Consider the following 14,105-nt stretch of genomic DNA (forward strand, 5'->3'; position numbering starts at 1 on the left):
CTTGCTGATTACTGCTCATATTCACAAGTGTACTATCCATTATCAATTTATTTATAGAAGTGTGATATATATATATATTGTTTAATTTTTCAAATAAACCTTGTAAATTTGCAAAACAAATCTACTTCTTGGCTCAGTGGGGTCAGGGGGATTCTAAGAGAGGGGTGTTATACAAGGGTTCATCATCCAGATTATAACTTGCCATAAAAATATATAAATAAGGGCTTCCCTTGGGCATCCCAGACAAGGCACTGATTTAATGGGATTGCTTGATTGGAGTCACTTACAGCCTCAATAGTCTCACTTGCTACTTAAAGTCTTTGAGGAAGCTTACACTAAGGGCATGCTGCCGGCTAGCATGCGAGAAACTCTGGTAGTACCAATTCCCAAACCAGGTAAACCCACTGCGAGCTGTGACTCCTACCGGCCTTTAGCCATGCTAAACTACGATATGACAATATTAACCACAATACTGGCACAGCGAATACGTGGTGTAATAGCGGGTTTGATACATAGCGGTCAGACTGGCTTTATACCTGGGTGGAGTACAGCACTAAACCTGAGACGGTTGCAACACATTATCGCACAGACAAACAAGTCCCCCGAGCGACGTGCTGTGGTGTCACTGGATGCGATTAAAGCTTTTGATTCGCTTTAAGGGGAATGGCTATTTGCAGTGCTCCAGGGGTTTCAGTTTGGTGAAAGGTTCAGGCAATGGGTAAAGGTACTTTATGTATCCCTGACTACAAGAGTCTAGTCTGGGAGACAGGTGTCAGCGCGCTGGGACATACAAAGGGGTACATATCAGGGATGTCCACTGTCTCCCATGGTCTATGTATTGGCGCTGGAGCCAGTAGCGGTCTACCTGTGCCAGGAATTCCTGGAAGCAGGTATTCGGGTTGGGGGTGCTACACATTTGGTATCACTATACGCTTACAACATACTCCTGTATGTGGGGGAACCAGCGGTCAATCTGCTGTTAATTATGGAGGTTCTGGATACTTTTACTAAAGTTTCAGGGATCTCCTTCAGCAGGGAGAAATCCTGTGTGTTCCCACTAGCGGGGTACAGAGGAGTTAATGGTGATGCGCTGCCGGAATTTGGACACTCGCGGAATCTGGGCTCCTTTAAATATTTGGGGGTACATGTTATGCACACGCTGTTAGATACGCACACCCGGAACACAGTTGGGGTAGTGAAGAGCTTGAAGAAGTCTATGGCATTCTGGTCCAGGCTCCCACTGTCATTGATGGGCAGTGTAGCGATCATGAAAATGATCATCCTGCCAAGATTTCTGTACTTCTTTACCAGCATACATTATTATATCCATGTCTCCTTCTTTCGCTTGCTAGAATCACTAATTAGGGGATTCCTGTGGGGGGCAGTGCACCACAGGATCACCCGCACAACCATGTACTTGCCTTACAAGGAAGGGGGTGTGCAACTTCCAAATTTAGAGAGATACTACCTGGCGGCGCAACTCAGTTTCATTGCAAAATGGTTATCGGATGATGTTATCTCCGAGAACCCACTGCTTCAACAACTAGTCGCTCCGGCCCATTTTAGGGAGTTGAAGTGGCTACCACAGGGCTGTCTGGGCTTCTCACCCTTACTGGTTACCCTGGGAAGAACATTGTGGTGTCGGACACTGAAATTACTAAGGCTTGATTCACCCTACTCGCCCCATGTTCTGATAGTGGCAGATGCATGCAAGAATAAAGACAAATTAGCGGTGGCCCGAAAATGGCAGAGCTGGGGGAGTATCTACTTGGGGTGACAGGTTCGAGTGTGGTAAATACAAAGACCTGGATGCCATATCTGATCGGACTGGGTTGCCTAGAGGGCAATTTTTGCGGTATCTGAGAATAGAGGGGGTGGCCAAACAGAAGTGGCCTGGGTGGCCTGAGGAACCAGAAGAGACCCAGTTGCTGGCTTTAATGTATTCTCTAGGGGATGGCTGGAGGCCGGTATCCAGATTGTATGGTAATTTGAGCAGCAACCCCAACCCTCAAAGCTCCAGGATGAAATCACAATGGGAGCCAGATCTGGGGGAGGATATTGGGGAACAGGAGTGGGAACACATACTCGGCTACCCCAAAGAAGTGTCTAGGAACCCTCACTTTCAATTGGTCCAACTGAACATCCTGTATCGCACCTACATGACACCCAACAAGGTGGCTAAATTTAATAGTAGCAAACAACCGAAATGTCCCTGGTGTGGAGGGGATGGAGCCGATATAAATCATATGTTTTGGAATTGTACGAAAATGCTGAGCCTCTCGGCTCTGATTGAGCAGCCATGTAGAGGGGCTGGGGTTATGATATACACTTCGAACCCTAAGGCATGTTTGCTAGGAGCTTATTCGAGGAACAGCAAGCACAAACACATTATTAAGTTTATGGGCATGGTGTGCATCCTAGCAAAATGCTGTGTTACCATGGCCTGGAAGTCAGCGGGGGTGGGGGGGAGGGGATCACAGTTCTCCCAATGGCACAAGGACTTTGAAATCTGGACTGAGTTGGAGACCAGGGTGTGGTGCAGGTCACTGCAGAACTTGGATGCAATCCCAGGGGGAACATATGATTCTTGGAAGGCGTTATTCTGGGACATGTTTCACCACTCAGATGATAAGCCCCCTTGAATGCCCCCCCTGCTGATTGCTGTACTGTACTCTCACTTTGAACTGATACTTTTCCTCCGCCCTCTGGTGCCCAAGACCCCATATCCTAAGTATGAACATCGCCCGTGACCCGGCAAGGTAACTGATCCCTATCTGGTCCCAACATCCAAGTACCGACCAATCCATGGCTCCAGATATGACATAGTTTGCACGTATGTAGAACATGTTTGCGGTTCAATTTGTTAACTGTTAAAGTTTTGGTGGCTGGCGAGAACTGTAAGTCAATTTATGCCTGACATTGTTGCTCAAAGAAGCACTTGACTGTACCTTTGTTATTCTTAAAGGCCAATAAACAAATTTAAAAATAAATTAGTGGGGCCCACCAATGCATGCTCTCAGCGCATTCCCTGATTGACAGAGAAATGCACTCAGGCATGAACTCCAACGCCAACACCGTAAACTAGACCAGCCTGTTGAAGTTTGGTGTGGATGAAAGAAGTTGCCTGATCTGCTGTGGTAAACATAGTATGGTTCATGAATACCACTAGAGTTAAATTTTATTTTACATTTGCACCTTCAAATAGAAGCACACATGAAAAACTGTTATTGTGGGAGATGGGCCCCTCAAGGCCCATTCCAGATATGCCTACCCATGTGGGTTGGGGGCTGTGGGCCTCTTGACGTTAGCCCTCTCCTAGCACTCTATTAACAGCACTCTATTAACAGTGCAGAAGTCCCGTTTTGAGTGTAAGGTAGAGTATCAACATTCAAATATGCAAAGGGAAGCTGCAAATCTCTGGCATTCACTTCCTGGTACTACATATGCATGCAGTATGCTTTTTTGAGACAGCGCAAGTATGTGTAGTACCTGCTTACAACAATGTGTGATGAGTAATCTGCTCATTGTATTCTGTGGCCAGCAGGCCAATTTAAATTTTCCCTACGTGGCAAATTCTTTTAGTTATTCAATTTTGGTCATCCCTAGAATAAAATATCATAGCGTTCAAAGGATTATAACTGTCCTTCCTTTAGCAAAGTGCAATAACCAGCAGTTCCTGTGGCCTTGGTCGCCTTTTGGGAGGATTGACATAGAAAAGGGACGGGAAGATGTGCAGTAGTTCTTAAATGGCTTGCCAAATTGGGGTTCTTCTGGGGCCTGGAAAGGGAAGACACTTTTGTTCCCTCTCTCCTAGCAGAAAAGGTCAAGGGAAGGAATTGTTGATGCAGCCAAGAGACTGAAGAGAACATTTAGGAAGGCCAGGACAGCTTGGGTGGAAACTCAAGGGCTGTAGTTTCACCGGGAACACAGATGAGGCTTTACCCACAAATGTAAGAAGTCTGGGTCCATCGTTCCCTCCCTAACCTGTTTCCAATGCCTGTAATCTTCTATATCCCCTCTCTCCATGTCCTTCCCATGTACCCTACACAGTGTACCCTTCTAATTGTGCTCCTATTAGTGTACCCTATCACTGCATCACCGTATTATACAGCACTTAGTTGCTCCACAGTAACGTTTGAGGTATTTAATACCAAACCCATCCATGCATAAAGTCACCACATAGGGGTAGATTCTCAAAAAAAGCACAAAGGGTGAACAAAATTTCAAAAGCCTCTTTTGTGGTAATGCACGAGTCACATTATCCATAAAGGTGACCTGTGCATTTCCAGGGACTGAGCAGCAGTGAAATGATGAGTGTCTAGCCCTCGTGCATACATTAATGTTGAGAGCACATTCCCGAAGCTAATTTATGAGATGCTCTCAGCACCCACCTGCTTGCTTGGAGCGAATATCACCCTGGCATGCCCATAAAGAGCATGCCATTGTAAAATACTAAACATCAATGAAAGCATTTCTATCCCTATTTGAGGGATAAAAATGCAAGTGGGACGGCAGTGGTTCATAACGCTGAGATACTAGGTTTTGATTTGAGAATCTGGGCCATAGAGTTCAGGTTTTCCACACATATTGCATATTAAGTGTCACTTTGCCAAGTAATAAACACAGCTGAAGTGTGTTAGCCCTTCTGATCTTCACAGTCCAATGAACAGTCCACCCCATGCAGGAAAGATGAGAAACCACTTTGGTACTCACGCATGCAGTTTGCTTTAGAAAACACTCCATTTGGCTGGCATACTATTGATCCATGAACAGATCCTTCTGGATTGGTTAAATTGGAGTGGCACTCATAGGTTACACTTCTTCCTACTGTATATCTCATGCTTTCGAGGTCAATATGCACATTGCTCTCCGATGGGTAACTGCATGTTCCTAAAAATAAAATGTATGTTTTAGTGATCAGTATAATCAGATTTAACATTATAAAAATAACAAAATATTTTCGCACATGTATTTTCTTTAATAACTGTATTGTGAGTCAACTGTTTTTCGGTAAAACTATGGCATGTTTGCATTATTATCCAGTATGTGAGAAATATCAGACCAGAATGTATACATTGTCCCAGGAGTGCAATGGGTGTGTGTGCCAGTTTCACCCTATGGGTAATACTGAGATGATATGCCCCGAGGTGGCGGGCCGACCCTGCAGGTAACGGCCCCCCACGCAAGTTAAGGGACCGAGCGCAGCAAGGGTCACTTAACGAGGCCGGTAGTGCCGTTACCGAAAGAGTTGGCCGGCACCGAAGGGGATATCGCCATTAGCAACCGTGTGATACCGTACACGTGTGCTAATGTTTTTGTGGGGAGGTTTAAATAATAATAAATAAGAAACATACCTTTCCTGTGCGGGCCGTACAGTGCTACTTAAGGCCGCAGTCCATTTTCAATGCTAATGACTGTAACGTCATCAACATGAAAACAGACTGAGGGACCACCAGACTCCTTTATCAATGGGTATTTGTCCTCTTCCTCTTGTCCACATTTGAAAAACTGGTTATGCATCTCAGGGATGCCTGGGTGCTGGATACAGTGAGGGGGTATCACATAGAACTTTTTGGGAGAACCCATTCAGGTTCAACTTGGAAAAACACAAGGCGATCCAATGAGAGATATTGGAATTGTTGTGGAAGAAAGACATTGTTCCTTGTCCACTGGATTCTCAAATTTTTTCAGCAATATATTCAAGGTTCGGAAAAGGATCAGTCATTCAACCAGTTTTCAACCTTTGCAATCTCCATCTGTTTTTGCTATATCATCACTTCAAGATGGAGGTGATTGCATTGTTGAGAGATGTGTTGAGGCTAGGTGACTGGCTGGCTAGATTGGATCTCAAAGATGCCTATTTGATGGTTTCAATTGCTCCTGAGCACCAGACGTTTCTGGGTTTCCTTTGGCTTAGGCAGATATACAAGTTTTCTTCCCTATCCATTGGTCTCTCTTTAGCTCCTTGGTGGTTTTCCAAGCTACTTTGGCCAGTAGTCAGTAATTTAAGCTACCGTGAATCTGTCTGCCTCTAGCTTTGTGATTCTTTGGGACAAATCAAATGCCCAACCTTCCGAGACATTGCAGTTACTAGGATTCATGATTGATTGCATTTCCTCAACAATATGTCTTCTCACGGTGCGGGTGATCAAACAGTAATTAGTTTGGGGTCTACTGGTCCGAGGCCTTCCTTTGGCATCAGTTGGCAAGGTTTTAGGCCACCTGTCGGCATCCATTCAGGCTAATGTTTTGACTCGCCTTCATAACCGGGCTCTCTAGAGGCTGAAGAATCAAAAGCTATAACAAAACGTAGATTATGCAGCATGGGTGTCACTTTCTTCAGAAGCACAAAACAAGCTGAGATGATGGCTCCAGCAAATGGACACCTGGAACAGTAGTGATATTTTTGGCATAGTCTGAGTTTTGTCTTAGAGTCTGATGCCATCCTCAGCGGGCAGGGAGCTTGCTGCGGTGGGGATTCCATTTGAGGTTGGTGGTCCCAAGAGGAGCCAACACTGCACATACTTTTTTTTAGAAATGAATGCAGGCTCCTATGTGATTCAAAGTTTTGCAAAACACAGGTGGCACTGTGCTTCACAATTCGTATGGACTGTTGATCCACAGTTCAGCACGAAATCCAATAACCTCACGTAGCTAGCGAAACAATTTTGCAGTTTTTGCCTGTCACACCAATTGAAGGTTCAGGTCCTTTCCTGGTATGTTCAATGTAGTGGAGGTTCCTCACACTGGCCGGATCCTGGGGAGTGTTGCCGTTCTTCCAGAGCCTTCAGGATTTCTGGGGCCCATCTCAAGTTGATCTGTTTGCATCCCGCCTCTCGGCACAACACGCGTTGTTTTTTAGCTCAAGCCAGATCCCGGTGAACTGGCAACAGTCGCATTCCTATAGACTCGGCCCCTGGCATCGTATATGCTTTTCCCCCATTTACACTTATACCAAGGGTTCTCTTGCAAGTTCACAGACAGAGGGCTTGTCTGGTCTTCGGCACTCTTTTTTGGAGGCCCCAAGCCAGGTAGCCATTAGTCCTTGAGCTGTTCCATGTGTACTTCCTGTGGTCTCCGGTAGCCTACAAGAACCGGGCAGGAGGAGGCACCCTCTCAATGAGGAAGGCTCCCGCCTGCTGATAGCATGGCAGATTTTGGGGACCGTTGGGCCCCTGCAGGGCATTTTGCTCTCGGCTAGATCCTTCATTCAAAGATGCTGGGTTCCTAGTACCGTGAGGTCATACGAGCCGGCATGGGAAATCTGGGTTTACTGGTGTTATAGGTGGGACTGGGATCCCCATCAGGCCCCTGTAGAAGCAGCGGTTAGTTTGTTGGTAGAGCTGTCAGAGTCTGCCTCTTACCAAAGTGTTAATCTCTGTCATTCAGCCATTTCTAACTCCCACTATACGGTGGATGGTTTTATGTGGGGGAAGATCCTTTGGCCTGTCGCCTGTTAAAAAGGATTTTGAGTGGCTGTTGCCCCTTCGGAGTGATATTGCAGAGTCTGGGAAATCAATGTAATGCTTTCTCTTTTTGAAAGGTGTCCAGCAAAGGCCCTGTTAATCTTTCAACAGTTGTCTACAACATTGGTGTTGTTAAGTTAATGTGTTTAGCCACCTATCGTCGAGTGGCTGATGTTGGAGCAATGGAGCTTAAAGGTCTAGTATCAACCAAGTCTGGGTTTTCCTTTTACTTGCATAGGCGTACTAAGACAGGTTCAAAGATGATTGACATTTGTAAATAATCCTCAATTGGGTGTATTGAAATGTCTAAAGCAATATGAAATTGCCCCCTGTGGGTACCTTGTTCCTTGCGGTACTCAAGCCATTCCAACCAGTTTCCTCTCTCACCTTGGGCAGATGGATTAAGAATGTTATGAGGGAGGCCGGGTTGCAAACTGAATGTTTTGGTGAACATTCCGTCAGGCTTCCAAAACCTTTTTGGCTGGAGCATGCCTAGAGGATATCTTATATCAGCTGATTGGGCTAATTCTAGTGCCATTTTAACCGTTTTATTGTGAACCTATTCTGCATGCGTTCATGTCAGTCCTGGCACAACTTAGAAGTGTGCATAATAAGAGCCTTGTGCCAATGATGATTAGTCCTAGTTTAGGATGGACAGTTGAGATTCTATTAATTTCAGGTAGGTGAGTATTGCTCCTCCCAGTTCCTTTCTTGGCCTTCTAATATGTTTCTGATTTTCATGTGTTAGATGCAGGGTATGGGGAAGGCAAGATCTTTTTGACCAGACTCATCGGACTCCTCTGGGGCAGTTAAGCAGTTGCAGTCTTTACTTTGGGGCCTGCAGCAGAAAAGAGTCTATCAGGCGAGTTGCAGGAAGCCTTATGGACTTGCAGCCCTCTGAGTGGAGGAAGCAGAGAAGAAGGGAAAGAAGCAAAACAGGATGGGAGCAGTAGTTTGTTTTTCATGCTGCAAAATTGACTAATAGAAAAGAGATCTGCATACTACTTTCCTCTGTACCATTATTAGAATCACGACTGTCCATTGTAAACTAGGACTAATCAGCATTGTACAGTGCACTGGCAGACATACAGAGATGCAAGGTACAGTGCACAGTACAGGCAGCTATTTCATACTGTTTAGCCTGTACTCTTCTCAGACCCCTTACAGCCCAACCTGCTTTGACCTCATGGTGTTAGACCAGAAAATGATATTTGCTAGGCCATAAAGACCGCATATGGAAACTAAGGCACAATAACCATATACGCTAATGACACGACAGACACAAGGTTCAATTTCCAAACAAGTCTGGTTTATTTCAAAGTATTCTCAGTTGGCCGACTGAGTCTCAGCGTCTCGCAACGTGTGTTCCCAGACCTCGTGAGACGCAAGAGAGCGAGCAACGCTCAGGCAACAATATATACATGCATGTAATCTTTTTGAAGGCAATTCAATCCGCCCCTATATGTATTGTTCAGGCTAGGGTTTGGTGATTGGCAATCATGACAATTATGACACGTTATGACAAGGACTTCGTGAGGGAGGAAAACAATGTATTTCTGTACAGCTTGACATTCCTGTCTGTGTTAGTCTTTAAGCATTAAGGACGTGGCCTTGCACCGTGTACGAGTTCGAAGCATAGAATACATTGTGCAAAGCATTGAGACAGAAAGAAAAAAGCAAATGGCCGACATTACACAAAATGGACGCCCTCTGGTTACATTGACGATTCTGCGATTGCAATGTTTGTCATATGATGCGATTGGTTTCTGGCCACCATAATATACATACTATACATACTGTACATACTATAGGGTCATTTTCTGGTCTAACAAACCCTCCTTTTGGCCGTAAACCAAGAGCATCATCCATACATCGCATCTTCATCAGACCATGTGTCTGATTCTGAACTTCCCATACTACTATACTCGTCATCAGAAATATTAATTGCCATAAATTCTTTGATTATTTCATTTTCATGTTGTGCACCTTCACTTAATGTGTGAGGAGGTTTCATTTTAATCGCGTGTACACACTCATTTGTAATTTGCGAGCAGAGGATTGTCAGGCATTGTATGCAACAACAGCAGAACATGAGGATCCCAAATATCATGATCAAAATTGCAATTAGTTTCCATCCCCATGATCGTAGTAGTTCCCAAAACCATGAACCTAAATTCCAACCACCTGTAGGAATATGAATTTCAGAACTTGATTGCTTCAAATATCGTGGGGGAGGAGTCACTTATAAATACACAGCACGCTGACCCCACCAATTTGCATACCCCTCCACGATCAGCTAAAATTATATCAAGCACCATTCTATTTTGAAGTGCAACTAATCTGATTGCTTTCTGTTCTAGGGTCATATTATAGAGTATGGAGGTCATTACAACCTTGGTGCTAAGTGCACCAACTTTACCACCATGGTGTAAACTACGTTTACACCATGGTGGATGGGGGATTTACCGCCCTATTCCAAGGTGAGTGGGGCGGTAAATCCCCATTCCCCATTTTCCCTTCCCCATTCCCATTTTTGCCCCATAGGGCATAATGGGAGTGGGGAAGGCGCTAATTACGCCGCCGTAAATTACGGCGGCGTAATTAGCACCATCGCGGGTTAGCGCCATGGACTTTAACGCCTGCCAAAAGCAGGCGTTAAAGTGGGAATCCGGCGTTAAGGGTTAACGCCGTCGTTAACCCTTAACGCCGGGGTTGTAATGACCTCCTATGTCTGTAGTTTCATTTATCGTCTTTTCTAACACCCTGGACAGTTTCCTTATGTTCCATGAATTTATTGCTTGCCCCCAAAATGGTATGAATGATTTTGCGATATCCCCTGCAATTTGGCCTGCGGTATCATCTCGTCATGGCCTAGATCTGGATAGTTTTGATATTTCAGAAGTTTTGGAAAGAAATATACCAGGTAAAAGTATACCTAAATAGCAGTTCCCTCCCCAAGTTCTAGGTAACCATGGGTAGGCCTGATTTCCACATACAAAGTAAACAGAACCTCCTATATATAAGGGTTTCTCTTCTTGCTCAATTACAGCAATATTCATGCATCTAGTAAATGTTCCCACTTGATAGGAACCCTTTTTCCGTAAACAAAATGGGACAGAACGTGGACTGTGATTAATAGTATAGGAGGGAGGCACAGCATCTTTGTTCCCCACGGGAGCCATGTTGTAGGTAATCATGGGTTTATCAGCTTATCTACTGGACGCGTTGTTACTGTGTTTATTTTGCTTCCGCTTGTAAACACAGAACAACCTAATGGTTGCAATACTACACTTTCAAACTCATCTATGTTTGTTCCATCAAAATGACCAGTGACACTATCGTTCCACTTTCCATAAAATAACGCTCTCAATGATGCATAACAGGCGGTAGTTAGTGGCAAAGGATGTATATACCAACCCATTCCTCTTGCACTATGCTGGGGTAAATGGGAACAGACCCAACAATTGGACTTGTTCAAGATAGCATGAGTCATATTCAGAATCAGTAGCAATGTGTTGTTGTCGTAAACTTTTCTATATTTCACTTCTTGGGATGGGAGAGTATAAGAGAGCATATGTACTGGGCTGCTCGTGGTAGGAGCATTGGAAGTAGTTAGAAGAGAATTCAAAGGATGCACAGTTTCCAGATACCAAAATATTCAGATCAGCGTAATCAAAATGCAAAGCGGCCTCATAATCATTAGCATATTTTTTCTTCCCAACCAAGTTTTTCTGGGAGCAGGCTTATTCTCTGTTCCTCCAATATCAACAGCCTTGGTCCAGGAGGGAGCAGGAGTGAGTGTAGGCATTGTCTGTAGTGTTTATCTCAGGAAAAGTTTTCAATGTTCGCCACGAAAATGTTCTCCACAGCAACACACGTTAACAGCAAAGCGTTCAAGTGGCAGCAAAGAGTTCAGGCCAGTTCAGGCCAGCCTGCTAAATAAATCAGCAAGCTGATGTGATTTTGCACACAGCTCCAAAAAGGCAGGAGCAAGCATCAATTGTGTCGGTACCATATGCCGCTCCGCTTGTCCCCACGGGGTCGCACTGGTCCTTCACCTTTCAATGGTAGCACCGTCAGAGCTTTTAATTTGATGCAGATTTGATACAGCTCATACGCTCCTTTTTCCTAGGCCTCCGTTTCCATTTCATCCATGTTGGGAACAAAGGCAAAACAAAACGCTGATCACTTCTGATTTTGTGAGTGTAGATTGTACCTTATGGCTCCAGGTACAGCATGATCGATGAACAGTGCACTTTCATTTCCAGATGCAGGAGCAGTGCCAGTTTGCGATGCAATGAATGATGATGCTGCAGCAGTCGGACAAGGTTGAGGCACCTTTGGCCTTTCGATCTTTGTTGCAATCTCCCCAGGCCCTTTCTTGGGTTTAGGAAGCACTTCTGGCAGAGAACTGCCGATGGTATCTTTGTGATCAAATGCAGCTGTATTTCTTTCAAGGTCAGGATCAGGCAGCTCTTTCAAAGGAAACAGAATTCTTTTTGTGCGTGTTGCGTGGATCCAGGACCTCCACCGCCTTCAGAGCATGAGTTAGCTGCTTAAATGGGCAGTTCTACAGAGATGGGGCCTGTGCAAGGAAGCAATAGAGTAACTCGTAGTACGGTTAGCAAAGACAGGAAAGAAGATCTGAGAAATTGGGCAGAAACGTATGTTGATTATGGCGATGAAGCAGCTGTGCAAAGTTCCATATCTGATCATAGAGGCCCTGGTGAGCAGCAGGAATTGTTAGAATGCATGGGGAATTATCTTGTGAAAATATGGAGGGATTTGACTGACACATTGCCACTGCAAGAGTTGCATGATTTGATTGTTCTTTCTCATTTGCGAGATAATTTGACAAAAGTACGAGAACATGTAGGCCGATTATTTGTGTTTAAGGAGGAGCTTGATCGATTGCATAGAGAATTAATGAGGAAAGAAAAAACGCATATGTCATATGTCCAGCAACGATTTTTTCCGCCGTTGAAACCAGTTAATGAAGAGATGAGAATTTGTATGCGAGATGCGCTTAGATGGATTACAGATGCCGCCATTTCTCCAATAGAAGTGCATGATACGTTTAGTCAGTATACACCAGAAATGCAGAGAAAGGTATTACAGGTCATGGTTTGAGTCTTTGAAAGATGAATTTGTGAAGAATAAGACATGTTGTCCTGCTGATTTAATGACGATTTATAAAAGAGCATTTTCGCCTGAAACTGGAATGACTGCTTTTTCTCTTGATTTAGCTTTGTTGCTTAATAAACAAACAAATGTAGAAACACCTAGTTTGTAATTACCCATGAGGGAAGTGTCTCCAACGTTTGTTCCGAAAGTAGAAGTTGCTGCCACTGCAGATACTCCAGCGCGAACGATAGAAGCCCATTATACTGCACAGTTTGTACATGTCCCCTTTTCTAGGCAAGAGGTAAATAATATCAGGCAGACGATCCCTGATATTAGGAAAAACCCGTCAGGATTCTATAAAGAAATTGAATCTGTTTTGAAATCATCTGTTTTTACATTGAGTGACATTGATTTATTGTTTCCGGTGATTCTTCCTATAGATATATGGAAACAGGTTAGAAATATAAATGACGCGGCAACATTAGGTGATACCTGGGAGAATTTGATTAAATTTGATAGTGAGAGAAAGGCTGGAGAAAAGCCGCCGCTAGTTATATTGGCTTTACCAGCGCGAATAGTAGAGAAATTGAAAACTTTGGTATCCGAAAAGAGAATAGTTTGGGATAAATTAACTGCTTGGTGTTTACAGGGCAAAGATGAAGGAGCAACGGATTATTTTAATCGATTTGCAGATTTTAGTGGTCAAGACTTGAGTACTGAACCCGGGAAGAGATTGTTTGTTGATAAGTTTGTGCGAGGGTTGTTACTGAAAATTCAAAATGTTATAATGACATCTGAAAGTGCATGGCAAGCAAAAACACAAAGTGAAGTATTACACATGGACCAGTATTATGAAAACAGATTAAATGCATCAGAACCAACATCGCAACAGCACAAGTGATGGAAATATTTTTGACAATCAGTCCAATGCATATTACGCCGGCGACTTTACATCTGACGATGTATTGTTTTACTAGGACAGCCCGAGACAGGGGTTGGAACCAGTATCTATTCCCATAGACCAGAAAGGGCCCTACGTAGAAATGAAGGTTGGGAATAGGGAGCACATTTTTCTAGTGGACACAGGTGCACAAAAATGTTCAATTGACCATCAGCAGGTTCCAGATATACCACTGTCAGGTCAAAACAATGTCTCAGTAGGGTTTTCGGGTACACCTGTAATTAGTCCAGTATCACAATCAGTACCTATAAAACTAGGTCCATTCACTGAATCTTGCCCATTTCTTTTGATGAAAAATTTCGGTGAAAATTTGTTGGGATTACATTTGTTGAAGAAATTGAATGCCGTTATTTATTGTTCCCCTGATGGAGTGTATTTGACGATATCGCCACAAAAGACTCCTGTGTCACAATTCTTATCTAAGCCATTACCAACTAAAATGAGTAAAGTACCAGCTTGTATATGGGCAGTGAGCGACAATGATGTTGGTTGTTTAAAAGTAGAGCCAGTGAAAGTTGTTTTGAAGGAAGGAATTACATTGCCGCGTATTCCGT

The 14,105-nt window shown here is 44.0% G+C and overlaps 1 protein-coding gene across 3 annotated transcripts in view; it reads right to left on the minus strand.

The window, feature by feature from the left end:
* The window catches only part of LOC138537982 (coagulation factor XIII B chain-like), a 1,433,866-nt gene that overhangs the window by 1,024,842 nt on the left and 394,919 nt on the right, over nt 1-14,105 (minus strand). For all 3 annotated transcript variants that reach the window (XM_069641496.1, XM_069641495.1, XM_069641494.1), the window contains one exon: nt 4,714-4,890. In XM_069641496.1, coding sequence (XP_069497597.1) covers nt 4,714-4,890 — 177 coding nt within the window. The remainder of the gene's footprint in view (nt 1-4,713; nt 4,891-14,105) is intronic.

The sequence above is a fragment of the Ambystoma mexicanum genome, chromosome 1q, assembly GCF_040938575.1.
Source record: "Ambystoma mexicanum isolate Mex_15411 chromosome 1q, UKY_AmexF1_1, whole genome shotgun sequence".
NCBI lineage: Eukaryota > Metazoa > Chordata > Amphibia > Caudata > Ambystomatidae > Ambystoma > Ambystoma mexicanum.